General features: G+C 38.0%; 4 protein-coding genes, 1 long non-coding RNA gene and 1 pseudogene across 6 annotated transcripts; 3 read left to right on the top strand and 3 right to left on the bottom strand.

Annotated features, from left to right (window-relative positions):
• Positions 1-108: 108 nt before the first annotated feature.
• On the top strand, positions 109-4,446 carry LOC112185591. Of its 2 annotated transcripts, none has more exons than XM_024323851.2 (15): positions 109-299; positions 810-902; positions 1,037-1,148; positions 1,256-1,408; positions 1,740-1,844; positions 2,416-2,499; positions 2,575-2,690; positions 2,804-2,905; positions 2,996-3,109; positions 3,228-3,284; positions 3,363-3,429; positions 3,521-3,574; positions 3,676-3,750; positions 3,860-3,895; positions 4,070-4,446. In XM_024323851.2, exons 2-15 carry the CDS (start codon positions 883-885, stop codon positions 4,181-4,183), a joined length of 1,209 nt encoding a protein of 402 aa, XP_024179619.1. In that variant the 5' UTR covers positions 109-299; positions 810-882; the 3' UTR covers positions 4,184-4,446. The 2 variants fall into 2 exon arrangements, with proteins under 2 accessions (XP_024179619.1, XP_024179620.1); XM_024323852.2 differs by having other exon boundaries at positions 780-902.
• Positions 4,447-4,626: 180 nt separating this feature from the next.
• On the top strand, positions 4,627-5,903 carry LOC121051710. The gene is made up of 5 exons (XR_005806558.1): positions 4,627-4,817; positions 5,186-5,235; positions 5,332-5,406; positions 5,518-5,553; positions 5,734-5,903. It is a non-coding gene; the product is annotated as an uncharacterized LOC121051710 (long non-coding RNA).
• Positions 5,904-6,149: 246 nt separating this feature from the next.
• On the bottom strand, positions 6,150-10,228 carry LOC112185300. The gene is made up of 10 exons (XM_024323540.2): positions 10,209-10,228; positions 8,376-9,244; positions 8,234-8,289; positions 8,072-8,154; positions 7,871-7,949; positions 7,504-7,614; positions 7,130-7,239; positions 6,820-6,903; positions 6,610-6,647; positions 6,150-6,482 (listed from the first exon to the last, which is right to left on the bottom strand). Exons 1-10 carry the CDS (start codon positions 10,226-10,228, stop codon positions 6,412-6,414), a joined length of 1,521 nt encoding a protein of 506 aa, XP_024179308.1. The 3' UTR covers positions 6,150-6,411.
• LOC112185593 lies at positions 10,198-11,432 on the top strand. Its single transcript, XM_024323855.2, has 2 exons — positions 10,198-10,690; positions 10,994-11,432. Exons 1-2 carry the CDS (start codon positions 10,292-10,294, stop codon positions 11,150-11,152), a joined length of 558 nt encoding a protein of 185 aa, XP_024179623.1. The 5' UTR covers positions 10,198-10,291; the 3' UTR covers positions 11,153-11,432.
• Positions 11,433-12,258: 826 nt separating this feature from the next.
• Positions 12,259-14,719, bottom strand: LOC112185592 (glucuronokinase 1). The gene is made up of 6 exons (XM_024323853.2): positions 14,423-14,719; positions 13,880-14,029; positions 13,593-13,781; positions 13,395-13,511; positions 13,132-13,292; positions 12,259-12,601 (listed from the first exon to the last, which is right to left on the bottom strand). Exons 1-6 carry the CDS (start codon positions 14,660-14,662, stop codon positions 12,358-12,360), a joined length of 1,101 nt encoding a protein of 366 aa, XP_024179621.1. The 5' UTR covers positions 14,663-14,719; the 3' UTR covers positions 12,259-12,357.
• A 1,821-nt stretch (positions 14,720-16,540) lies between these two features.
• LOC121051365 lies at positions 16,541-26,536 on the bottom strand (annotated as a pseudogene).
• Between the last annotated feature and the right edge of the window lie 171 nt (positions 26,537-26,707).

The following is a 26,707-nucleotide window of genomic DNA, read 5'->3' as shown; positions in this document are numbered from 1 at the left end:
AATTGGCAAACAGTACCCTCCAAATTTCTGTTTCAATATCCATCGTCACGTGGGTCCCACAACAAACCAACGGTGAGATCTCCATCTTCTTCCTTCAAAAATTTCTGCTTTGCCGTTAGAAGGCCAGAGCTCTAAGAAGTGACGACTCAAAGTTCCCCTGACTTTTCTCGGAGTTCCATTCCTTCATTAATCTCGATCAATCCAGATTTCCAGAATCTCAGAGCCTCAGTGGAAACGAATTTGGAAAGTCAACGCAGTCCACCACTTGGTCAAAAGATTGAAGCTTGAAGCATGACCTCGTACGTTTACTTCTCACTTACTGATTTCCTTCCAGTTTCTTTGAAAATCTTACTTCGTTTCCTTTGTATGAACAAACCCAAAATTAATTCAAGAAATCTACGCTTAATTTATTTTGCCCATTAATTTTTGATGCAATTTTGCCAAGTACTTGCATAAAACAATGGACCAAACTAAGCTCAGCAGCTGAACAGTGTTGTGTAGTGTAATTAATTGGGTTCACACAGTAGGTGTAGAAAATGGTTTTCATTGATTTTGTAGGATTACAATTTACAGATATATATAGCTAACCTATGACTGACTGGTACAAGAGTTATAACAGTATTCAATGTAAAGATTACAAGCTGTTACAAATGCTATAACACTATTGAATGCTATGATTACAAGAAATCCAAACTGATGTGCAGTTATACAATCAGTTTTGAATTGGAGAGGAAATCTCTCAAACAGTAGGGTTTAAGCCAAAGGTTTTATCTTTTCAGGGTTCTAACCCAAAGGTTTGACCTTTTCAGCGTTTAAGACAAGGACTTCAACTTGGAGCTGATGATCTCTGTGATTGTAGAGTCATAGAAACTTGACCGAAATATGGGCAGTCCCACACGCGTGTATGGAACTTCTAACTCTTCTTCTTTATTGTGTAATGTTTGTTATTGGGTGATCGTTGTGTTCATGATCTTACAACAACATTGAAGGATCACTGTGGTTTGTGTGACATGGACCCTGTTTTGAGCCTTTGCAGTGGGAATATAAGAAAACCCAAAGAGAAAATGAGGTTTGTTGCGACGGCTTTTGTGGCGATTCTGTTTGGCTTCTTTCTAGGAGTGTCATTTCCAACGGTTTCGTTAACTAAGGTGCAAGGCTTTTGTTTGTTTTGAATAAGTTTCTGGTTTATTTGGTTCGGATCATAAGAAGACTGACACAGACTTTTGTTTTCCCTTATGGTGCTTGGATCTTGTAGATGAATCTCCCATCCAGCCTTTTACCTTCCATTGATCTTTCATACATAGAGGACAAGTACTCGGGGTTCTCAACCCAAGCACTGGTGAATGCCTGGTCTTCTTTGAAGAGCAACAGAGATATCTCTGTAAAACACATCCCTAATGATGCAAAGGTATGGTTGGATGCAAGCCTTGTACTCTGCTGTGTTATTACTTTTCTAGTTCTCATGGTAATACTGAGCAGATTGCTTGTTACTGAAGAGGATTGTGGTAGTTCTTTGTAACACAGTTTCCTTGTAGTGTTTCGTAGGACAAAGTACCTACAATTGTATTGTGAGAAACATAGAAACAAGTAGTACACTGGTATACTAGCACTATGCTACTAATGATGCATACTTTTGTTTCAAGATGTTCTGATGTTGTAATTGTAACTGAAAAATTGGCAGTGTCAATAGTCCTGACAATTGTGCTGGCATTGATTACTATCCATTGATTATAATGCAGATTTGGGTTCCAACAAATCCTCCAGGGGCTGAAAGACTACCCCCTGGCATCGTAGAATCTGAGTCAGATCTATATCTTCGTCGATTATGGGGTCTGCCCAGTGAGGTGTGCACCTGCTATCATAACTTTACTATCAAAACATTTTTTGTGTTTATATTCCTCTTGTATAGAAAATCATTGAGCCCTACAACAGTTATTATCCCTATCATAATAACTGCATTGAGATGGGTTAGACAGTTAGATTTTACCAGGGAGTAAATAAAAAGAGTAATACTTTGTTTAGGCTTCAGGTTAAAATGTTAAATTGAAAGTTCAAATATGAGCAAATTTCACATTAGAAAGGGAAGTTGGTAAAAATTAATAAGGGAATATAGATAGAAAATAATTGAATGGCATGCCAGACTGATTTATTAGAAAATAGGTTGCACTTTATTCAAACAAGAATAACTTCTCTTTTTTGACTGATGATGGAAAGAATACCTATATTGGTACTCACAATCCTCAACTTCCCTCCCTTCCTATCTTCCTCCTATAAGGAGGAGCAAGGTGGAGGTTTATAGTGACTGGCGAATACCCAGCTGGTTATTTTTGCCCTCCCTGTCTTTGACTGATGAGTAGATTTGTTTCAGATCTGTTCTCTAATCTGAACCTTTTCTTATGGAGGTGGCAATTGCAGGACTTAACCATCAAGCCAAAGTATCTTGTAACCTTTACTGTAGGCCTTGCTCAGAAACAAAATATAAATGCAGCAGTTAAAAAGGTTACTTCTCTCTAGAAATTCATTTGCAGTTCTCGCTTTCTTTTTCTTTCTCTTGCTAAATCTATGCTTGTACAGTTCTCAGAGAATTTCACAATTGTTTTATTTCACTATGATGGTCGGACAAGTGAATGGGATGAGTTTGAGTGGTCAAAGCGGGCCATCCATGTGAGCAGTCGGAAGCAAACTAAATGGTTAGAAACGAATAACACATTTGTATATCTTAATTTTCATCCTAATTGCAATAGATTCTTGCTAAGCCCTGCAACAGTTATGTTTTCTCATAAGCTTTTTGAACTGCTTCCAGGTGGTATGCCAAGCGTTTTTTGCATCCTGACATTGTGGCATCCTATGAATACATATTTATTTGGGATGAGGATCTCGGTGTGGAGCACTTTAACGCAGAGGAGTGAGTTTTGAGTGTTCACTATGCTGTTTTATTTGAAAACAACTTCTGGAATGAGATAGTGTATTCAGGCTATAATTTTCTTTGTACCAGATACATAAAACTAGTAAGGAAACATGGGTTGGAAATATCACAGCCTGGTTTAGAACCAAATAATGGGCTAACATGGCAGATGACAAAGCGGAGAGGTCATAGTGAAGTTCACATGTAAGCTTGCCAATTTTTCTTGCTCATTAATAATATTCTCTCCATATTTAGTTAACCAGATTCAATGATGGCTAAGCTAGTTGCTTGACCACATGTTTTCTTGATCCTCTTCCTACAGGCAGACAGAGGAGAAACCTGGTTGGTGTAATGATCCGCATTTGCCGCCCTGTGCAGCGTATGTAACTATATCTTATCCTTCACCCTCTGGGAAATAGGTACTACTACATCTTACCATGAACTCACAAACCTGCAGGTTTGTAGAAATTATGGCGCCTGTATTTTCTCAGGATGCATGGCGTTGTGTTTGGCATATGATTCAGGTATGTAATATTAGTTTCTCTTTTCAAGATATCCCAAGTCCTTTAATGATTGCTCTAAGGCTACCATGAAAAACTCTTCCGTGATTTGCAGAATGACCTGGTCCATGGTTGGGGTCTGGATTTTGCTCTTAGACGCTGTGTAGAGGTTCAAACCATTTCTTTTTCTTCTCTTGTCATTCTGCCTTAGCTCCCTCTTGTTTGTGATTGTGATTTGGTCTTCCTCCTTTTTTCTTTGCTTGGAAACAGCCTGCTCATGAGAAAATAGGAGTTGTAGATGCACAGTGGATTGTCCATCAAGGTGTTCCTTCACTTGGAAACCAGGTAAACCCTAGTTTTTTACCTTAGTTAGTGGCCCAGACCAAAAATTCTTGATTGATATACTGATTTTATCTGTAATCAAATGTGATCATGACTTGCTGTTTTTGATCAGGGGCAAGCAGGGAGTGGGAGAGCGCCATGGGAAGGGGTATGTAACAATCTCTGTCCTTACTCCTTTTCTTCGTGTGTGCGCGGATATGCATAGGCAGAAACGTGAACTCCTCATAATCAATATATACATAACCTTTGCATTTCCAGTGAATTTACTTTATCTCTCCAGATATAAGAAGAGCCTGAAAACTGTGAATTACTGTCGTGTCAGGTGAGGGAGAGGTGTAGAAGAGAATGGACTATGTTTCAAGCACGAATGGTTGGTGCAGAGAGAGCATATTTTGAAGAAATGGGAATTGATCCCCCAAATTCAACAGCACGTTAGGGGGCAGCCAAAACTGACCAGAAGGAACTTGTAGAATTACCACCCGAGGAGTCTAGAGTAGTTGCAGCGTTACGTTCATTCAGTCTAGCTTTTATTGTATCAGTATACAGTAACAGCACCTTTTTTTTCCCCTTTTTTTTTAAATTTTTCTGGCTGTCATTTTCATGTGTTAGACTTGGGATAGTCGCATCTCATATCAATAGAATTAGAATCTTATCAATGGAAACAAGACTTTGTAACATGAATGATATTCAATTTGTGTACCAGCAGATCTACCCAACACTATTAGTACCGCGTACCCTAAACGGTTATCTAGGTATATTGGGCAACACACTTTGGGTAATTGATAGGTGAGCCTTCACCATCAAGAAGTGCAGCCTTATTAGAAGAGGTAGAACTTCATAATAGAAGAAGAAAACAAGAAAGGGATGGTATACCCGTCAAAACAAAGCCAGAAAATATGCATTTGTTTCCTGCTGCGATAAAACATGACGAATAATAGTGTTCTAAGCTATGTGGGATTATGTAAATGTACTTCAGCTTCAGATAGAGAAGAAACTAGAAGACCAGAACATTACAAAAGAGCCATCCAACATTACAGGCACAAAAGATATCATCTTACTCACAATATCAGGTAAGGAGGATTTGCAAACTGGTCCATTTAAACTTACACAATAGTTTTCCCAATCAAATTTGCTGAAGTAATCCAAAAATTTGTAGACCTACAAAACGGAAACACAATGAAGTGCTTGAGCTTCTGTATGATTTGAAAATATAAAACTCATAATTGATCTGCAATTACTCACTATTAAAGGGCAATCTAGAGCAGAATGAAAAAACATGGAATATACATGTAGGACTAATGTTTCCAAAGCAGGTGTTGAAATTAAACTATGATGGGCACCAAGAATACGACTCTCATAGTAGCATCATGCTTTTATCAGAATAATGATGCATTTGAAAATATGATCTTTCCTAATACAACTTTTCCTTGATTTGCAGAATGACCTGGTCCATGGGGTCTGGATTTTGCTCTTAGACGCTGTGTAGAGGTTCAAACCTTTTTTTTTCTCTCGTCATTCTGCCTTAGCTCCCTCTTGTTTGTGATTGTGATTTGGTCTTCCACCTTTTTTCTTGCTTGGTAACAGGCTGCACATGAGAAAATAGGAGTCGTAGATGCACAGTGGATTGTCCATCAAGGTGTTCCTTCACTTGGAAACCATGTAAACCCTAGTTTTGGAACTTAATTTAGTGGCCCCAAACCAAAAATTCTTGATTGATATACTGATTTTATCTGTAATCAAATGTGATCATGACTTGCTGTTTTTGATCAGGGGCAAGCAGGTAGTGGGGAAGCGCCATGGGAAGGGGTATGTAACAATCTCTCTGTCCCTACTGCTTTTCTTCCTGTGTGTATGTGCGAATATGCATAGGCAGAAACATGAACTCCTCTTAATCAATATTTACATAGCCTTTGCATTTCTAGTGAATTTACATTGCCTCTCCAGATATAAGAAGAGCCTGAAAACGGTGAATTACTTTCGTGTCAGGTGAGGGAGATGGACTATGTTTCAAGCACGAATGGTTGGTGCAGAGGGAGCATATTTTGAAGAAATGGGAATTGATCCCCCAAATTCAACAGCACGTTAGGGGGTAGCCAAAACTAGCCAAGTGGCCAGAAGGAACTTGTAGAATTACCACTCGAGGAGTCTAGTGTAGTTGCAGCGTTACGTTCATTCAGTCTAGCTTTTATTGTAGCTTCATCAGTATACAGTAACAGTACCTTTTTTCCCCCTTCTTTTTTCTGGCTGTCATTTTCATGTGTTAGACTTGGATAGTCGCATCTCGTATCAATAGAACTAGAATCTTATCGATGGAAACAACACTAAGAGAAACACACACAAGAGACTCAGAGAAATAGAAACACCAAAATATGCATGTAACATGGCTTTCTCCCATTCTCATCTCAACTTGAATGCAATATGCATTGACTATGTCTCAAACAGTTGCTGATCATGTACTCCAAGATATTGATTTCTTAAATAATGAATAGTGAATGACTCATACAATGAACACTAGTACATTTCAGATTTGGACAAGGTGAAAGGGGGCAAAAAAAATCTAAACTTTATGATTGTGAGTTTTGAAAATTTGTTAGATCTTCTACGCCTTCCTCTTTGTAAAGCTTCAGAACTTGTAAGACAAAGAATCAGACTGAAATAGCTAAGCTAGAAATAAGTTTTGGTAATTGCATCTTCCAGCTCTTTGAAGTCCCATGCATTATCTGCAGAATATTCCCCTGGGCAGTACAACAGAGAGTTTATTAGATGTTTGAACTTGTTGAATGGGCATAATTGCTTGACATAACGAATGAATGAAGAACAAAATCAATCAGCACTTCAAAGTCAAAGAATGAAAGCTCTTACCAATTGAATCTCTCCGAAGAGCAGTTAAATGAGCACAACTGCACATGGAGTTAAAAAATTGTCAAGCTCAAAATCCAGACCAGGAATAATCTCAAAGAAATTTCACTTGACAGATAGATACATAGGTTCCATCTTCTCTTCATTAATTATAGATAGCAAAAGCAAAGTGGGAGAAATCATAGTCAAGAATGACTTCTGAAAACTGAATACCTGCCGAGAGCTTTCCCCAAATCTGCACATAGAGACCTAATATATGTCCCTTTAGAGCAAGTAACCCGGAAAATCAAATTTTGTCTGCAAAAATAATATATATGTATATGGCTCAGAAGTCAGAAAATAAGAAAGTAAACTTCTAGAGTAGAGACAGCTGACTTATAGCTCAGTAATTTTGACCTTTAATTCAGTTCTATCAGAAAGCACCCAATACAATGCAACCATCAAACATGATATTAGACTAACAAAATTATCTATTACAGAATACACACACACACACACACACACACCAATTTAACTAGGTTACCTGTCATCTAAGCTGCGCTCAATGTCAAACTGATAGATTGATATCCGTCTGGGTGAGAGCTCAATGCTTTCTCCTCTTCTTGCCTTCTCATACATCTTTTCACCTCCAACCTGTTGCAAGGTAAAGAAACTTATGAACAAATAAATTATAAACCTAGACGATGACTGAGTTTGTACGTATCTATAGACATGTTAATGTAAATGTAGACAAAGACAAATAAATAGTATCCTGAGAGTCACTATGCCAAAGGCAAAAAGTTTTAAATGAAATATAAGAGTCTGAATCTGCCAATAATTCAGCTGAAATATGCCTGTGCTACATTTCTACTACTCCTGCACAGGGTCACAACTACATAGAAGAGAAGAAATGCTTACTTTGATGGCAGAAAACATTGGAGGTACTTGCCAGATCTCTCCACAAAAGGATGCAGCAGTTTTCTTTATATCTTCATCTTTGATATGCTCCCACGGCTCACGCTGAATGACCTGCATATTGGGTGATGCACAGAGAAATTTAGACCATATATAAGTTGTACACTAAAAGAATTAAACATAAAGTCAACAACAGTAGTTCTTATAGAATAGGCCAAATAAGGTCATTCACCAGACAATATCAATGATATTGCAGAAAGTTATACAAAGGATTCAAGTGACAGGCCCTTTTCTAGTCTATAGGTTTAAACAAGCAACAGGTAACTTGAGAATAATGAAAAATCAGAGTATTAAGAAACGATGAACATACCGGTGAATCAGCATCCCAAGTTGAAGTAGCCTCCCCCAGACGGAAAACTCCACTGTAACCCTTGGTCATACCTTGATAGCTGCAATAACAGATATTTAAATATCTCTGGAAATGTCATCACTTCCAAAATATACAAACACTCTTTCTCATGTGGCTAACTAGCAATTGAACTATATAAACTGGATGACATTTAGTACTTACCTATCTACAACCTTAGTAGCTTTACCAACACATACAATTAACAAACCAGTTGCCATCGGATCAAGCGTACCAGCATGCCCTACCTGAAATGCACCACAAAAATAAGTCATAATGAACATTTTCTATGCAAAAACATGTAAAAAGCAAGCGCGAAATGTCCACCTTCTTCACTTTGACTAGGCGCCGCAGCTTTCCACAGACAGTAAAAGACGTCCACCCTGTCTCGCAAATACAATTCCTATCTTTCCATCAGTTTCGAAACTTACAATCTACAATGTGAATTGATACAATGCATTACACTCACCTTTCGGTTTGTTCACCAAAACCACAGTCCCAAACGGCCCGTCCCACCTCGGAGGAAGCTCGCTACTCCTTGTCAACAGATACGGCTCCCCCTCATCACTGACTGCCTTCGGCACTTTCTTCAAACACTTGAAAAACTCCTCCACCTTCTTCTCCGCAACATCCTTCGCCGCAGCGGCCGGTTCTCTCGATTCTCCCTCCCCCTTCCCCTCGAAAAACACCATTCCCTTATCATCACCACCACCACGCTCTTTCTTCTTCCTACTCAGATTGCAATTCGCTGCACCGGGTTCGAGAAACGCTTTGTCCAGACACTGGTCGGGATAGAACTTCTTCTCCAGCTGGTACACCATCTTGTAATGCTTGTCCTTCTCCCACGGATACGCAAACGCATCGTAGAAGTAGAGCTCCTCCTCTCTCTTGTGCAACGTGTTGAACTCCACCACCTCCGGCTTCAGCTCCACCAGCCTCTCCCCCTCCCGCCGCTTCTCCTCCTCCTCCTCCGAATCGCCGCCGTACATCCGCTTCCTCCGCTTGTTATAATACTTCCTCTTCTTCTTCTCCATCGGATCGAGCTTCTGGTCCAGCCAGTTGTCGAACCCCAATTCGTTGGGATTTTCCGGGGAATCGGACTCCGACCCGGATGAGCCGGGTTTGGCGGCGCGGGCGGGGCGGCGGTCGAGCGAGGATTGGGTGGGGCGGTTGATGATGAGGTCGTACTGGAGTGGGAATGGAGTGGAGGTGGTTGAAAACGACGGCGTATGGGAGGAGAGAAGGGGTTGGTTCTGGTGCGGGTGAGGGTGAGGGTTGGTGGGTGTGGGAGAAGGCGGGAGAGTGTGGCGGGCCGAAGGAACAGAAGAGACAGAGAGACTGGTTTAGCCATTGCTGAGGACTCGGCGGACGGGTCGTTTCTTCTATTTCAATTTCGAAATGTTGCACTGTGATTTTTTTTTTTCAGTTTATGCCGAAAAAATTATGATGTAATAATTAAAATGATTTACTAAATGAATAAATCGGCAAAGATGAAAAAATAGAGTGCGATTTATTAAATCCACTGATAACAAACTTGGGACAATTCCACTATTATATCAGGATCAGCAACAATTATTGAAATTTGGGGCACGGTACAAATCTTAGATAAATGCTCGATGACCTTCAACTACCATTCGATAACTATTCGAGTATAATCCTAGTGTTTTGTGATATTTATTATAGCATACTTGACATAATTTAATGTTAGTTTTAAGCTTCGTATCTTTATATAAGTTGAAGAAAATGATGTTCTTTTTGTATTAAACTTCCTCATTCCTACATGTAAACTAATGATCAACACAGTATATTTTAAGTCCTCATGCAAACATCATTTGACAAAAATTATCCAAATTATAAAGAATTTAGTCATTTCTTTTCCATTATATCGTTATTGAAGAATTATATTTGTATATAAATTAAACAACAAACAAGCAGGCTAAGCTTTTGTAAGAATAATTCTTTAAGCGAAACTTAAACATATATTAAACAATTCCGATAAAAGATGGATAATATTTAGGCTAACCATAGCCAATAACAATAGGACACGTGTCTGTTTAACAAGAATAATACTAATAGTTTATTGTGAGAAAATCTTTTTCACATTCTTTTCAAACACTTTTTAGTGGTTATTAGACACGTGTTCTGTTGTTATTGGTCGTGGAATTATCCAAGCTAGTTAGCTAAGTATTATCCATAAATGAGTTCTATGGCCAATTAATATGGAATGAAAATATCCTCTTTTAAAAATACTAAGCGACACCGTATTGCGAGTCTAAAACTTCTAGTGGCATGTAGTCTTCACCTGAAACCAACTCGGGGCATCTCTCACTTTAAAACATTTCCTCGCTCTCAAATTTTTGAGGTTTTCCCGCTCGCGGCGCAATAATGGAGTCAACATCATCCGCGGCCTGGCAAAACGACGACGTATGGGAGCTCCGCCGCGACGACGACGGCTTCGTCTACAAGCGCAAGAAGAGGCGCCGCCTCGACGACGACCCCGCCCCACCGCCTCCGTCCTCCGCCGCAGATCTCCCGGACGACACCGAGGCCCGCCGGAGAGAGTGGAGGGAGAAGGCTCTGCTGAAGCTGAAGACTCAGTACACGGCCGAGATTGAGCACTGGGAGCTTTTATCGAACAGGCTGAAGGAAATGGAGGAGAAGACGAGTCAGATTCAGCGGCGGCGATTAGAGCAGCGAGAACGAGACCAAACGGCGTCGTTTGATGGTTCTGGCGTGGAGAGGAACCAGTGCTTGGAGTCGGTGCTGGACGAGCTGCTCTTGCAGGTAATTGAGGTTCTGTTTGTTTTCGAATTTCAATTGTGGCATAATTTGAGAAATTGAAAAGAATTTGGGGATTAGGGTTTTGAAAATTCAGAAATTTATGCTCATTTGGGGCTTAGGGTTCTCTTGCATTTCACATTTCGCTGATTTACTTTAGCCTCTAACTGCCCTTAAAGTTGAGTTAGCAACTAGAGAAAAGATTTGTATCTTGGTGTATACGAATTTTTACACTGAACTGAAGAGAGCGAGAAGCTTGTTACAGACTTGTGAGCAAAATTGAATTGAAATCCTCTTTTTTTCGTGCAGGCCGAAGCTCAGGAATCGATCATTGCTGATGTTTCAAGTTTGTGTGACACGGTGGAAGCAATGTGTCGTACGGAAGAGGAAGATGTAGCTCAGTCTTTGATCGATCTTCCAATCTGGGGCTCACCACGCGAGCTCATGAGATCGCTTTGTGATGGGTGACAAGAGGTAGGGAAATATGAGAATAGTTTTCTTTGCTTATGATGTGATATAGTATGAGGGAGTTATGTAACTAACCACAAGATGATCAAGCTTAGAAAGTAGAGTAGCCTCTCAAGTCAGCACAGAGCAATGTGTTTTATTTGATTGAGCTTAGAACTATGCTGATTGGTGTGTGTATTTATTAGGTCTTGAGCTCTCTAGCAGTAGTGGTGGTGTGTTGTATATGTAAGATTGAGGTTCTGTTCTCCATTTTTTAGTTTCTATTTGTTCTTTCTTGTAATGATTACTTTCAGCTTCAGCTTGATGCATATTTAATCTTTAAAGATTACTATCATAACGTTAATAGCGATAGAGAGGGATAGTATTCTCCATCTTAGTTTGGTGAAAGCTTTTCAGCCACAGGGGCTATGGAGAGCCTAATTCATAGTCATGAAAGCACGAAGACCCGACCTAAAACTTTGGAGTCTGCATTGCGTGGTTCACTCCAAATTTTAGTACGGTAGCTAACTTGACTCGAGATTATCTGAAGATTCATTAGCTTACTTTTTTGAATCTAGAGGTTCTGTCACTTTTTGAATCTGGAGGATTTCTGTCACTTTTTGAATCTAGAGGATTTCTGTCACTTTTACTCTCATTGCCGTCATGGATATGACACTGGTCTTTATAATTTTATGGTTCCCATCGTGGAAGAGATTTTTGGCTTTGGCTCATCATTTGTTCTGCGTTTGAAAGCTGTAGGCCATATAATACACAGGTATCTGTTCTGGTTGAGTCTTTGGCAGGTTTAGGCCATGTGCAACGGTAGTAGTATGAAAACAATCTCGGCATTAAAACAAACTGGTTGGATCAATGTTCATCCTTGTTAAAGTGAAACATGCTCAATCCATAACACAAACAATTTACTGTATTATGAGCATGTCACACTTTCAACATGAGTCACCCTGTTTATTTATCACCATGCAAAATTGAAAGGCAATACGGAGCAGAAAATTTAATTCTGGCCTCAATATATCGCCATCTCACTAAGTATTGTACTTTCCACTCAGCAAACCGTCTGGCTTTTCACTTCTTGAATGTATAGGTGGAGTGTTCAAGCTGACAGCATCTAAACCAAATTGAAATCCTTCCTTTTATTAATAAATATGAATCAACAAACTGAACGTTTTACTTTACCAATACAAGCAATGGGGGAAGACCGCAAATACTTATTTTGACAGGGTTTGAAGATCAACCTCATTTAGAAGGGAGGGAATAACTTTAATTGGTTCTAATTTAAAACCAGCACTTAGACATGCATCCTCTAATAGCTTCACTTGTGAAGAACCATCAGGGCAAAATACAACCACAGCTCCTCCACTACCTGTGAATTTCGAGGCTGCACCCACCCTTCGGGCGACCTCTACCATTTCTATGTTTAAAGCACCAAGAGCGTCATCTCCAAACATGCGTCTGCACAACATCCAAATTGCAAAAGTCAGCAGCAATAAAATGCACAGAAAGCTCATATTGTGATGTTACAAAATGTAAGCTGTAACACTATCTTGCTCAATGCCATCAATCATTCAAGCAGACACCAGATAATACGTCGTTGCTTTGTTCTTTCTTCATGTTAAAATTAAAAAGGCAACACGACAACTCTATGACACATAAAAATTTCTCGTCTGTTGAGGGGATTAAAGTGAAATCATGCTTTCAAGGTTTAACAACAAACAGCGTATACAGTTTGAAGTTTGGAGCAATCAGCCTTGAGTGACAACAGTATAAAAACTCTGAGCAGCTTCTGTATCCTATCCCACCATGTACGACATGCAAACATGCTCATGTAAATATCATCTTCCTTTTGATATTGCCTTTTGCTTTGAAATTACATTGCATAAATATAAGAGCTTCAAGAATCAGAGCTGGGAAATCTCATAATAAAATGATGAGTAGTTATTCATATAGCATTAGTCAGATGCAAAGATGCAGAGATCACAAACCTTCTAAGATCAAAATTAGAGTTCATGAGAGCTGCTAGTTTAGTGTAGTCCTTTTCGAGTAAGGCTTTCCTTCCTTCTTGTGCAATATCTGCTACCTCTTTCATTGATGATATTATAAACTCATCGCCATTGAGCCACCTTTGGCGAACTGTACTGTGTACCTGCCATTACAAGTCATTATGTCAAATCATGGACAAATTACCAACAAGTGAAAAAAGAAAAAAAAAAAAAAAAGAGGGAGTCTAACAATAAGTAACGCTAACCTTCCCAGAATCGCTTGGATTCTCGGCATATATGAGATATAGAGGCGGCAGAAGACAAACATCCATGGGTGTGTAAATGCCATGCCCCAAAGTATCCATGTGTTCCTTATCAAATTCCTAGGAAGCCAAAAGTCAATACATGCAGAATACATACAATATGAACTATCAGTTAAAGAATAGCAACGGTTGAGAGACTACCATGTAAACAAGGCCTCCATAAACCTGTGCAACCCGATCTTGAAGACCAGCAACAATGCCGAGCTGTTTCTCCGCGCCGAGGACAATGCCAGGCCTGACCTCCACTTTGATCAAATGCCTAACCTTGTAGAAGTCAAGAAGGCAGCTAAGGGCTGCACACACAATAGCACTAGACCCCGATAGTCCCATCTGAAAAAGAAAACAAAAATCCCAAAACCATTACTTACACACAACTCAAATTTCCCTAATCTCCAATCCCTAACTCGAATCAATACTATCAAAATTACCTGGCGAGGGATATTAGTATCATATGAAAGAGTGAAGTTTCTCGAGTCCAGATGGATCTCTTTTTCCTTGCAATAATCAAAAAACACTTTGCAAATTGCCATCAGTAATCGAACACCGCCATAATAACCCTCATTGTCTAGCCGATTCACCTGTTTGCAATTCATCATAACAATGCAGCACCACAAAAATCAGCTCACCTTTATCTAAATTCATCGTTATCTAAAATTCTAATTCAACTCAATTCATTATAACAATGCAGCCACACAATCAAATCAGCTCATCGTTATCTAAAACTTTAATTCAAACTCAATTCATTATAACAATACAATCAAAGCAGCTCATCCTTATCGAAAATTTTGTAATTCAAACTCTGCGGATGCATCGATCAAATTGAATTCGCAATTCATTATAACAATGCAGCACCACACAAATCAGCTCAATCATTATCGAAAATCATCGTTGTCTAAAATTTTAGTCCAACTCTGCATATTGATCAAATTGAAGGGTCGAGACAGAGAGAGAGAGAGAGAGAGAATGAATACCAGGTGGGGGAGAGATCTGAAGACGACGAGGTCGTGGGTGGGGTGGGGCTGGATGACGAGGTCATCGGAGGGGTGTAATCGGACGGAGGCCCAGAAGTTGCCGAGGCTGAAAGAGATCGTACAGCCATAGTAGACATCGCTGGGGTTGCCGAGCAGACCCACCCTGGCGTAGGCCCTGTGCTCTATGGCCGCCGGCTCCGACGACGCCGTTTCGCTATTCTGATCACGATGATGATCCATTCAGAACTCGACTGAGTTTGTCAATTCTGATCTCGGCAATACTCCACGTTGACTGTTATAACCATATTAGCCCGTGGTTGCCACGTCAGAGCAAGCAGATTATTATCTGGCAGTATCATCATCCGGCTTATTATTATCTCTTTTTCCTTTTCCAAAAAAGAAAAAGAAAAAAAAGAATTGAATATTCCACCATTCAATCTTGAATGCAAGAAACAAAATCACGTTTCTAGCTAATACAGCTGCATAATTACACTTCTTCTGCGCGCTAGCAACGACAACATCCGCTCTTTTGTATGGAGACTAGTCAGGGGTATAGTACCCACAAGGGCAGCTCTGAGTACGAAGAGAGACAGTTATCCGGGTGACGTTGAAACTGAGCTTCACATTTTTAAAAGGGAAACTGCAACGTCATTGCTTGTTTTTGGCTTCACGCAACATTGGGGCTGCGAGCTAGAAACCATCAGACCCATTATCTTTCAGGTTGGTTGTGAATTGACATGTTTGATTTGCTTACTGCCTCTCAATTTTATGCCTTGTGGACCCTATGGGTACGTGGAAAGAAAGAAACAATATAGAGTTTGGAATGGTGGTACTTTTATTCCAATGCATGCAGCTACGTGGTCAGCAAACTTATTGCATGAATATCAAAGACTCAAATCCTTTACAAGGGGCAGGACTCAGGAGGAGAGGGGCAATTAAGTGGGTGTCCCCACCACGGGGAAGGCTTAAAAATAAATGTCGATGGGGCCTAGCCTTCAGGTGTGAGTCTCAGAGTTTGGAGCTTTCAGAGGAGAATGGTCCAGCTTTCTGCCCCATGTTAACTCCATTCTTCACTGTGAGGCAGGGGCATGTAGGGCAGGTTTATTGCTGGCTATTCATCAAGGGTGGAAGGAGATAGAATATATTAGAGACTGATTCCTCCGTCTTGGTTGCTGTTTTAAACCGTCAAGCGGTGGATTTTTCTGAGGTAAGTCGTATTACACACGATTGCAATGATTATTTACGTGAATTTGATTTTTCTGTAATTTTGCATATCTATAGAAAAGCAAATAGTATGGCGGATAGATTGACCCACTTTGCTAGTCTAGGTCATATTATTGATCTATCTTTAGAGGAGGCGCCTGTTTTCTTACAAGATGCATGTTCTCTATCAAGATTTTTGTCTATTGAATATGAGCGCTAGGGATTCAGGTATTACATCCGCCCTATGTGACGTAACGTCCCCCCTATGTGACGTAATGAAATAAATAATAATATGGGCGTGGGGATGAGTCTCCCAGCTTTACTAGATTCCAAAAATCCATTTTCAAAAAAAAAAGAAAAAAACGGAAAAATATTGCACTTCTTTTAACAATTGAAGAGTGAAAATCATCATAGTAAAACAATTGCAGCCCCAAACCGCAACATAATGTTCAGTAACCTGAATAGCATTTGTGAAACAATAAACACGAACGCATCCACCAAGCCGCAGCATGTTATCTCAAGTTGTTGTTTCCAATTGCTCTTAGATGCTATTCATTAATGTGTAGAACGTATTCGGTAAGACGAATGTGTCACATGAGATAACCAATCGATCAATTACATGATGTTTGGGGATGTAACTCGAGGTATTTTGATCACTGGCAAAGTAAATATTATGAATGTTAAATTTGAATGTGGATGGTTATACTCGATAAATAAGACCTATAAAGGTGATGCAACTGCTCACACTTGCAATCTTTCTTACGAAACACACCCCTCTTGGTGTTTTTAATTGCTGACGAACAAGTGGACTGATGTACACTTTGTTTTCTTTCCCTGAATTTTGTTCACTTCGCGGGAGTAGGATGAAATTACAACAATTATTGATCAAACGAGTGTAAATCTGATGAAAAGAGGTTCCAAAAAAACCCACAATGTCAATTTCAAGTTCAACTAATACAGCAGTTTTATCCAGACTTAGGGAGTATCATTGAGAACAAATATAAAACTGTACAATTCATTCAACAAGAAATATACAAGTGAGAGTCCAAACCAAGATGCTGGAATTGATGCTTGGTGAGATGACATAAAACATCAGTTTAACACTGATCGTCAGTCTTCCTCCTCTTCACCATCTCCAGGCAATCCCATATCATCTCCGATATCTCCGAGCAGCTTGTCCACGTCCTCCCCCAACTCCAACAACCTGGCTCTAAGCTTTTCGACCTTGCTCTGTTCTTGTCCAAGGCACATGAGAAGATCATACAGTTCTGCCTCGCTCTCCTTCTGAGCTTCTTCCCTTGCCTGAGCTCTAATTGCATCCACATCTGGAGAGGCCGAAGACCCCACACTCTTTTGACCTCTTACCTCCTTTTCTAGTTGGAAATTGGCCTGCTCAAGACTGTTGTAAGCATCCGATGTTAGAAAACCTGATGAACAAGACATTACATAGAAACCTTGTATGTACTGCATATACACTTAAGTAAACGTATTTGTTAGAGTTTGTATTTAAAATAAGTTTAAGTACTTATCCTAATCTGTTTGGATTGATTTGAAATCAAATTAGGACAGTTGCAAGAAGTTATATATTTGAAATAGCAGTTAAAGGGTGATGGCAGTTTCTTGATGGAAGAAACTGTTATTACATTGCTATATATAACGTTTTGGTCCCTTCTGATACACAATCTGTTCTCATAAATTAGTCCCATCATACTAAGAGAATACTGGAGGTGGAATCAGGAGAATACTAAGATGAATGGTTCAAGTGCATCGTGTAAGACTCCTTTACATACTGTACAGTTTATATACATTGCAGATATCAGGAGAGATATGAAGTTTCAGTCCTATATTAGGATGCGACTAGTATGCCACTCCTAAATAGTTCATCTATATATTAGGATAGATATGTTTCTGCAATCCTAATATACTATGCGTTTACTATTGCAATCCTAAATAAAGTTTACGTATATAACATTGTTTACATGTGCTCTTACTGAGATAGATTTACAGCATTAGACTAGTGTAGTTCTAACAATTGGTATCAGAGCCATCTATGCTTAGATAAGTTACATGTTATTGCTACTTCAACAAATTTATTTTGAAACGATTTCTGGGAATTTTGTTGTAATCCGCATACAGTTATCTACATATATAATTCATGTCTGATAAATAGTGATTGATGTATATGCTTGTTTCAAGTTATGATATTTGATTCATTGAGAAATTCATCATGTTGTGTGCTGCCAAAGTGGTCCCATGAATGAACATTCCAAAGGATCTAATATGCTGATGAAATATTTAGTATGAATTCAATTATATGTTGCATAATAAAGTGCTGTCAAAGTGGCTAATATATAGCAATTACATTGTATTCAGTTTCATCAGAATGAGATTATGAGACTTAAAATTAAATTTGAGTATGATTTCCAAAGAGATCTACATCAAACATTTGGTTTCATAGTCTTGTATATTTTAGATAGATGAACATTCAGAAACTATTAGAGATGAGTACTCCACAAAGGATGTCAGGTCTTGAAAATAGAAAAGTTTCATTTGTCTGCATATACATAGATCGAGTTTCAGTTAAATGACATTCATATATGAATTTCATTTGTTTTGGGACATTCAGATTATTCTAGTATCATGATACACTAGAAGATTTTGACTGATCAATTTCATATACAGCAATGCACTTTCCAATGAGCATAAGTCAGATTGAGTTGCTGAATGGCTCAAATTTCAAGAAGTGGAAAAGTGACATTGAATTGAATCTGGGAGTTCTAGACTATGATCATGTTTTGAAAGAAGATCCACCAGAAGCATTGCCCGCAACTGCAAGCAAGGAAAGCAAAGAAAAATATGAGAAGTGGTACAAGCACAATAAGATGGCATTGATCATGATCAAGAAGAGCATAACTGAGAATGTGATAGGAGGTATTCCAGACTCAGAGTTTGCAAAAGTGTTCTTCAATTCCATTGCAGAAAAATACAAGGTTTCCAACAAAGCAGAAACTGGAAAGCTTATGAAATCTCTCATGAGGTTGCAGTTCAATGGAAAAGGGAGTGTTAGAGAATATATATTGAAGGGTTCTGACATTGCTGGGAAACTCAGAGGACTAAACATGGCTGTTGAAGATCCATTCCTTGTTTATTTGTTGCTGGAATCACTACCAGATGAGTATGATCAACTGAAAACACTTTACAAAACTCAAAAGGAAATGTGGAGTGTGAATGAACTGATTTCCCTTTGTGTGGAAGTTGAGGATGAAATTAAAAAGAAGGGAAAAGAAGTGTCAGTGAATCTCATGTCCCACTCAAAGTTCAAGAAGAAGAGGTTTGGCAACAACAACTACAAAGGAAGCACTTCAACTGGTACTTCAACATCTGTTGTGAGGTCTGACAACATTAAGTTTAAAAATAAACCTGCAGGTGGCCTGAAGTGTTTCTTCTGCAAGAAACCTGGCCACTTTAAGAAAGATTGTGAGGGTTTCAAAGTTTGGCTAACTAAAAGAGGTGCTTTTCTTTCAAAACCTGTTTTTAGTGTTGAGTCAAATGATTTTGTTCATGATAACTCTTGGTGGTTTGACACTGGCTCACCCATTCATGTTGTGAATTCTTTACAGGGATTATCAAGGATAACAATCCCAAATAAGAATGAAACAAGGGTGTGTTCTGGAAATGGTCAAAGAGTAGCTGTGAAGGCTATAGGAGTTGTCAAGTTGTTGTTTAGGAATAATTATGTATTAGAACTAAATAATGTGTATTGTATTCCTAGTATAAAGAGAAACCTCATATCAGGTTCTCAATTTGTTGCTAACAATGGTTATAGTTTCTCTAGTGATAATAAATTAATGTTGCTTTATTATGACTCTGTGTGTTTTGGTGAAGCAAATATTTTAAATGGGTATTGGCTTGTCAATTGTGAAACTGTGTTTTTTGGTAAAAATGACAGCAAGAATATTTTCTTCTTAGATAAAGCGTCTGGTTCCAAAAGAAAATTCAGTGATTCTTCATCCTTTTTGTGGCATAAAAGACTTGGCCACATTTCTAAAGAAAGGTTAAGAGAACTTGTTAAACAAGGGATCTTACCAGCCTTGAGTTTTGAAGATTTTGGAACCTGTGTGGATTGTCTAAAGTGTAAATTGACTAACTCTAGGAGTTTTGGTTCAAAAAGGAGTGAAAATTTGCTTGATTTAGTCCATACTGATGTCTGTGGTCCTTTTCCTGTTAACACAATCTGTGGAAATTGTTATTTTATAACTTTCATAGATGATTTTTCTAGGTTTTGTTATGTTTACCTTATTTCTGAAAAATCACAAGCTTTGGAAACCTTCAAGATTTATAAAACTGAGGTTAAGAAACAAACAGGCAGGGTTATCAAAGTTGTCAGGTCTGACAGAGGTGGTGAGTATTTTGGAAGGTATACAGAACAAGGGAAACATAAAGGCCCGTTTGCTCTATTTTTGCAAGAATGTGGGATAGTTGCTCAGTATACAACTCCATACAATCCTCAACAAAATGGAGTTTCAGAAAGAAGAAATAGAACTCTCATGAGCATGGTTAGATGCATGATACTCAGGTCTGGACTTCCAAAATTTCTGTGGGGAGAAGCCTTAAAGACTGCAAATTATATTTGTAACAGAGTTCCAACCAAAGCAGTTCACCAAATTCCATTTGAGTTGTGGTGTGGATATAAACCCAGTCTGAATCATTTTCATGTGTGGGGATGTAAAGCAGAGGCTAGAATTCACAGCAATGCAGATGGAAAGTTGGATTCTCAATCAGTCAGTGCATTTTTCATTGGCTATTCTGAGAAGTCTAAAGGATACAAGTTCTATTGTCCTGGAAAGGGAACAAGAATAATGGAATCTCACAGAGCTGCATTTTATGATGAGGTGTTTGATAACAGTGCAAGGAATGATTTAGAAATGGATAAAAGTTCATCAAAGGCAGAAGACGACATGGAGAAATGGTTTGTCTATCAGGATTGCAGTAACATTCGCATCCTAGATCAGGACTGCAGCAATACATCAATCCTAGATCAGGATCACAGCAATACAACAGTCTTAGATCAGGACTGTAGTAATACTGCAGTCCTAGACAATTCAGTGTCGTTGAATCTTGTTCCAGCAAGTGCAGAGGGTGAAAATGTAACACAACAAGCAAGTGCAGATGTTGTGGATCATGTCAACACTATCACAGGTGAACAAAGTGAGCCAATTGCATATGATACAATGCCAACACAACATAATGAGCAAGCTGAATGTAGAGTTGCAATGCAGACCACAGAAATTGCAGAAGCATCACAGCCTGTAACCTTGAGAAGATCTGCAAGAGAAAAGAAATCAGCCATACCAGATATATACAAATTATATTTGACTATTGAGGAAACTGATTTGGGAGATGAAGGTGATCCAATTTCAGTTAAGGAAGCCATGCAATCCTCAAATAGTGAGAAGTGGAAATCAGCAATGAAAGATGAGTTGCAAAGCATGTCACAGAATGGAGTGTGGATCTTAGTGGACAAGCCTCATGATTTTAAGCCCATTGGTTGTAAGTGGGTTTTTAAAACTAAAAGAAATGCAGATGGGAATATTGAAAGGTATAAGGCCAGACTAGTTGCAAAAGGGTATAATCAAAAGGAAGGCATAGACTACAATGAGACTTTCTCTCCGGTCTCAACAAAAGATGCATTTAGAGTCATCATGGCTCTTGTAGCACATTATGATCTGGAACTACATCAGATGGATGTGAAGACTCAAGACTGCATTTTTGAATGGTGATCTATATGAAGAAATATACATGCTGCAACCTGAGGGTTTTGTAGAAGATGACAGCAAGGTATGCAAACTTAGAAAGTCAATATATGGTCTTAAACAGGCTTCAAGACAATGGTACTTGAAGTTTGACAAAGTAATCACTCAATTTGGTTTTCTGGAAAATAAACTAGATGAGTGCATTTACTTGAAGACCAGTGGGAGTGACTTTATATTGTTGATTTTGTATGTTGATGATATTTTTCTTGCTAGTAGTAGTGTTTGCCTATTAAAAGAAACAAAGGGTTTTCTTTTAAATCAGTTTGATATGAAGGATATGGGAGAGGCTCATTATGTGCTTGGGATTGAGATAACAAGGGATAGAAAACAGTATGCTTTAGGCTTGTCTCAAAAGAATTATGTTGATAAAATACTTTAGAGATTTGGGATGCAGAATTGTAATTTAGGGGAGTCACCAATGTCAAAAGGAGACAAGTTGCATAAAGGTCAATGTCCTAAGAATGCATAAAACTCTGACAACAACTTCAACCTTTCAGGCTGAATATATAGCCATCTTTGAAGCTACTGGGCATGCACTATGGTTGAAGAATTTCATTGCTCACTTAAAGATTGTAGAATCTGTGTCAAGGCCTATAATAATCTACTGTGATAATGCATCTGCAGTATTCTTTTCAAAGAATAATAAAAGGTCTTCAGGTTCTAAGAACATTGATGTGAAATACTTTGCAGTGAGAGAAAGTGTCAGAGATGAGGAGATAGAGGTAGTGAAGATTGGAACTAAAGATCAATTGGCTGATCCTTTGACAAAAGCCTTGGCAGTTTCTGATTTTATTAGACACACCAAAAATATGGGAGTGTTGGACAGTTTCAATCCTGATGAAGTCTGATGGTATCTCACTCATTGTTGTGTATTATAATTTATGGATTTTCAGACAACGATCAGTTAAGTATTATTACATTCTTGAGTTTTCACTTCATTGTGTATTTGCATGATTAAGTTGTACAATTTCAGATTGTTGTTTATAAACAGCAAATATGCAAATTCATGATATTAGGCGAGTGAAATATAATTTGCTTCAGTTCTATATGATTAGAAATTTTGGTAGGACATTATGCATGCTTATATCATATATGATATGATAATTTAAGCTTGATTACAGTGCAGCTGTAATAAGGATGATTCATGTGATTTTGGTTGCTGCAATGTGATCATGGAACGCTAATGTTTTCTCTGATTCATTGTGTTGTTCTATGATTCTTTAAAGCAAACATGATTGACAGAATTTGGAACAGACAGGGAATACAAACAGAATGTGCACAATTTAGCTAACTGATACATGTATATGCACATATCAATTTCTAAGCAATGTCAAGTTCAGTGGGAGATTGTTAGAAAACCTGATGAACAAGACATTACATAGAAACCTTGTATGTACAGCATATACACTTAAGTAAACGTATTTGTTAGAGTTTGTATTTAAAATAAGTTTAAGTACTTATCCTAATCTGTTTGGATTGATTTGAAATCAAATTAGGACAGTTGCAAGAAGTTATATATTTGAAATAGCAGTTAAAGGGTGATGGCAGTTTCTTGATGGAAGAAACTGTTATTACATTGCTATATATAACGTTTTGGTCCCTTCTGATACACAATCTGTTCTCATAAATTAGTCCCATCATACTAAGAGAATACTGGAGGTGGAATCAGGAGAAGACTAAGATGAATGGTTCAAGTGCATCGTGTAAGACTCCTTTACATACTGTACAGTTTATATACATTGCAGATATCAGGAGAGATATGAAGTTTCAGTCCTATATTAGGATGCGACTAGTATACCACTCCTAAATAGTTCATCTATATATTAGGATAGATATGTTTCTGCAATCCTAATATACTATGCGTTTACTATTGCAATCCTAAATAAAGTTTACGTATATAACATTGTTTACATGTGCTCTTACTGAGATAGATTTACAGCATTAGACTAGTGTAGTTCTAACAATTGGTAACAAAAGTATTATTTACAAAAATAAAATAAAGAATATAAATATATACAATTGTATAAACAAATAAAGAATTAAAATAATAAAGTATTATTTACAAAAATAAAATAAAGAATAGAAATATATACAAGTAACAAAATAAAAAGGGAGGGGGGTTTAAGAATTATAGAATTGAAAATTAAGATAAATAAAATAAAGAAAATGTAAAAACATATATACAAGGGTGGATCGCAAGGAACAAAGATCAAAACCACATCTATATGCAAGAAATCCAATTACAATTCCTATAGTTGATTTTAAATGTCATGAGAGAGGAGTTGATCATGTGAAACATTCGAAAGCAAATGATTTCCCATATTTTACTTTTCAATGCTAATTAACCTAAGCGAAAGCACCTAGATTAATCCTATCAAACATGCAATCAAGCCCTAGAAAGCTAGTCAATCATGACATGTTCAACGCATTAGACATAGAGAAAGGCTATCAACTCAAGTGTACAACTTAGTATGGAAAAGTCCACCTAATTGCAATCCTCTTTAATTAAATTCGGTCTTTGCACAAAACCTTTACTACTTTGATTCAAGTTTACACAAAACGAAAAGTCGATTTCATGTTCTTAAACCTAGCACCAATTATATCAAAACCCTAAGTGTTTGCAACCACATAAGACTAAAATACAAAAGTTTTCTATCATGCAAATTTAATTAAACAAACCCACATAAGCAACATAAAAATCAACATATAGAAATCACAACTTTATCTCAAAACATATAAACGGGCTTTAAACTTTGCCCTTAACATTATTTGTTAACTAGAATTCATAGTTTTACAAAAGCAAACAAAGAAAACAAGAGAAATGATATAATACACCTTGAAAGATGAATGATAAAGCCTTGAGACGAAGAACTTGAAGATCCTTGAAAGCAAGCAATCTTCTAGGGACGACACAAGGGTGGATGGCGGTTGGGAAATTGATGTATTGCATGGCTTCTCTTTCTCTTGGCTTGAAAATGAAGAACAAGAAAACTAGAGAATGGAAAAGAAATATGGAGAGGAAATGGAGAGACAAGGAGATGGAATGGATGAAGGAATGTGTTAACTAAGGAAAATGGAGAGGAAATGGTGAGACAAGAAGATGAAATGGATGAAGGAATTGGTATAGGAAAATGGAAAGGAAATGGAGAGACAAAGAAGATGAGATGGATGAAGGAATGTGTTTTAGAGTGAGAGGAGAAGGTGTTTATATAGGGAAGAAAAAGAAGAGTGAAATGATGAGTGGAAGAAAAATAATGAAAGTGGAGTATGAAAGTGATTTGTAAAATATGGAAAAGAAAGAGAAATGATGAAATGAAAGCAAAGCATGAAGGTGCAGCAACATGGAAGTGATGATGATCTATTAAAGAGATTGTAGAAAAAATATATCCAGTTTTCCGGTTTTGCTTCTGTAGAAAATTGGGTTGATTGTTTGAAGGCCTTCCACTCATATTTTTCTCTGGCACTCTTCATAAGAAATGATTCTTTGGGTGTCTAGAATGGATCTGGAAGGTTTCAGCTCATTTGAAGTTCATTTGGTCAGGCGGCCGCTCCTTCTTCTTTGCTTGGCTTGGTTTCTCCTAGCCGGAGTAGGAATATGTGTAAAATTGATCTTTTAGTACATTTCCATTTTTTCTCCATCATTTCCAGGTAATTATGGACCTAACGCTCATTTCACCTTCATTTACTCCAATGTACCTAAAAATAGAAATTGAATTAAAAATTGATTCGTTAAGGAATTAACTAAGCAAAATGTGAGGAATTAACTATTAAAATACCGCATTAAAATGCTCCTATCAATTGTTAGAAAACCTGATGAACAAGACATTACATAGAAACCTTGTATGTACAGCATATACACTTAAGTAAACGTATTTGTTAGAGTTTGTATTTAAAATAAGTTTAAGTACTTATCCTAATCTGTTTGGATTGATTTGAAATCAAATTAGGACAGTTGCAAGAAGTTATATATTTGAAATAGCAGTTAAAGGGTGATGGCAGTTTCTTGATGGAAGAAACTGTTATTACATTGCTATATATAACGTTTTGGTCCCTTCTGATACACAATCAGTTCTCATAAATTAGTCCCATCATACTAAGAGAATACTGGAGGTGGAATCAAGAGAAGACTAAGATGAATGGTTCAAGTGCATCGTGTAAGACTCCTTTACATACTGTACAGTTTATATACATTGCAGATATCAGGAGAGATATGAAGTTTCAGTCCTATATTAGGATGCGACTAGTATACCACTCCTAAATAGTTCATCTATATATTAGGATAGATATGTTTCTGCAATCCTAATATACTATGCGTTTACTATTGCAATCCTAAATAAAGTTTACATATATAACATTGTTTACATGTGCTCTTACTGAGATAGATTTACAGCATTAGACTAGTGTAGTTCTAACATCCGATAGACTCTTCAGGTGGGATTCCATCTTGCCAGCTAAATTTTTATACATGGATGCCTCAGATTCAATCTTGGCTTTCTCTGCCTTGCGCAACTCCAACTGCCTGGATGCTTCTTGAAGATCTCGTCTAAGTGTCTCTACATGAACTCTATCTGAGCCTGTGCCTTGCTCAGACCGAGAATGACTTCCCCCACCAGTTGCTGCCAGCCTGCCACGTCCTCAGCCAAGCTTGCATTGCGGCCAAGGAGGTCCTAAAAGATGAGAAAGACTATGAAACCAAACATTGACAAAAAACAAATCGCTAAACCAAACATATTCAATAACATGCATAACACATCATGCTTCTTCTACAGTCGATCAACTTTTCTACATCCATAAAAGTGCCCTCTATAAGAAAGAAAAAGCAAGAGTTGGTGTACATTTAGCAATACCTGTATTTCAGAGCACTGCTTTTCTTAACATACTCCCCATCACTTTCCCCACTCTTTTGTTCCAATTCTGCTAGCATCACTGCCACCTTGCACTTTGAATGAGTGTAAACCTCAACGATTTTTTTGATGTTTGCCTCTAAACTCTTAACAAGGTTTACAAATGCAGCATCAAAGATTGAGGAGAGAACCGGTAGATCCTCATCCTTCTGATCAGATAAATTGTTCTCGTCAACATCTTCGGGCTCTACCATACCAGCAGAAGCAGATCTAGTTAATTGTTGACGGGGCTCAGCAGACCTTGCAGAGGTGAAAAGGAAGTTTTTTCTCATTTCATCAAACTTCAGAAAGTATGATGTGAGTCCAACCTTCTGGCTTATGTAATCAACTACAGTAAAACCATATTTCCCACTTTCACCTGATTT

This window comes from Rosa chinensis, chromosome 2, assembly GCF_002994745.2.
Source record: "Rosa chinensis cultivar Old Blush chromosome 2, RchiOBHm-V2, whole genome shotgun sequence".
Lineage (NCBI taxonomy): Eukaryota > Viridiplantae > Streptophyta > Magnoliopsida > Rosales > Rosaceae > Rosa > Rosa chinensis.
This window is presented reverse-complemented; position numbering and strand designations above follow the sequence as displayed.

Bases quoted from the DNA above. Each gene is read 5' to 3' on its own strand.
- LOC112185591 (XM_024323851.2), top strand. From the start codon at position 883: ATGGGCAGTCCCACACGCGT. The intron at 1,845-2,415 runs GTGTGCACCTGC...TGGCAATTGCAG, and splicing joins TATGGGGTCTGCCCAGTGAG to GACTTAACCATCAAGCCAAA. The intron at 2,500-2,574 runs GTTACTTCTCTC...ATGCTTGTACAG, and splicing joins TAAATGCAGCAGTTAAAAAG to TTCTCAGAGAATTTCACAAT.
- LOC112185300 (XM_024323540.2), bottom strand. From the start codon at position 10,228: ATGCCCCGAGTTGGTTTCAG. The intron at 7,615-7,870 runs GTATGTTCATCG...CCCAATATGCAG, and splicing joins CTTGGGATGCTGATTCACCG to GTCATTCAGCGTGAGCCGTG. The intron at 6,648-6,819 runs GTATTCAGTTTT...CTCCATGTGCAG, and splicing joins TTGGGGAAAGCTCTCGGCAG to TTGTGCTCATTTAACTGCTC.
- LOC112185592 (XM_024323853.2), bottom strand. From the start codon at position 14,662: ATGGATCATCATCGTGATCAGAATAGCGAAACGGCGTCGTCGGAGCCG. The intron at 13,782-13,879 runs GTAATTTTGATA...TTTCTTTTTCAG, and splicing joins ATACTAATATCCCTCGCCAG to ATGGGACTATCGGGGTCTAG. The intron at 13,293-13,394 runs GTTAGCGTTACT...TTGTAATGGCAG, and splicing joins ATCCAAGCGATTCTGGGAAG to GTACACAGTACAGTTCGCCA.
- LOC112185593 (XM_024323855.2), top strand. From the start codon at position 10,292: ATGGAGTCAACATCATCCGCGGCCTGGCAAAACGACGACGTATGGGAG. The intron at 10,691-10,993 runs GTAATTGAGGTT...TTTTTCGTGCAG, and splicing joins TGGACGAGCTGCTCTTGCAG to GCCGAAGCTCAGGAATCGAT.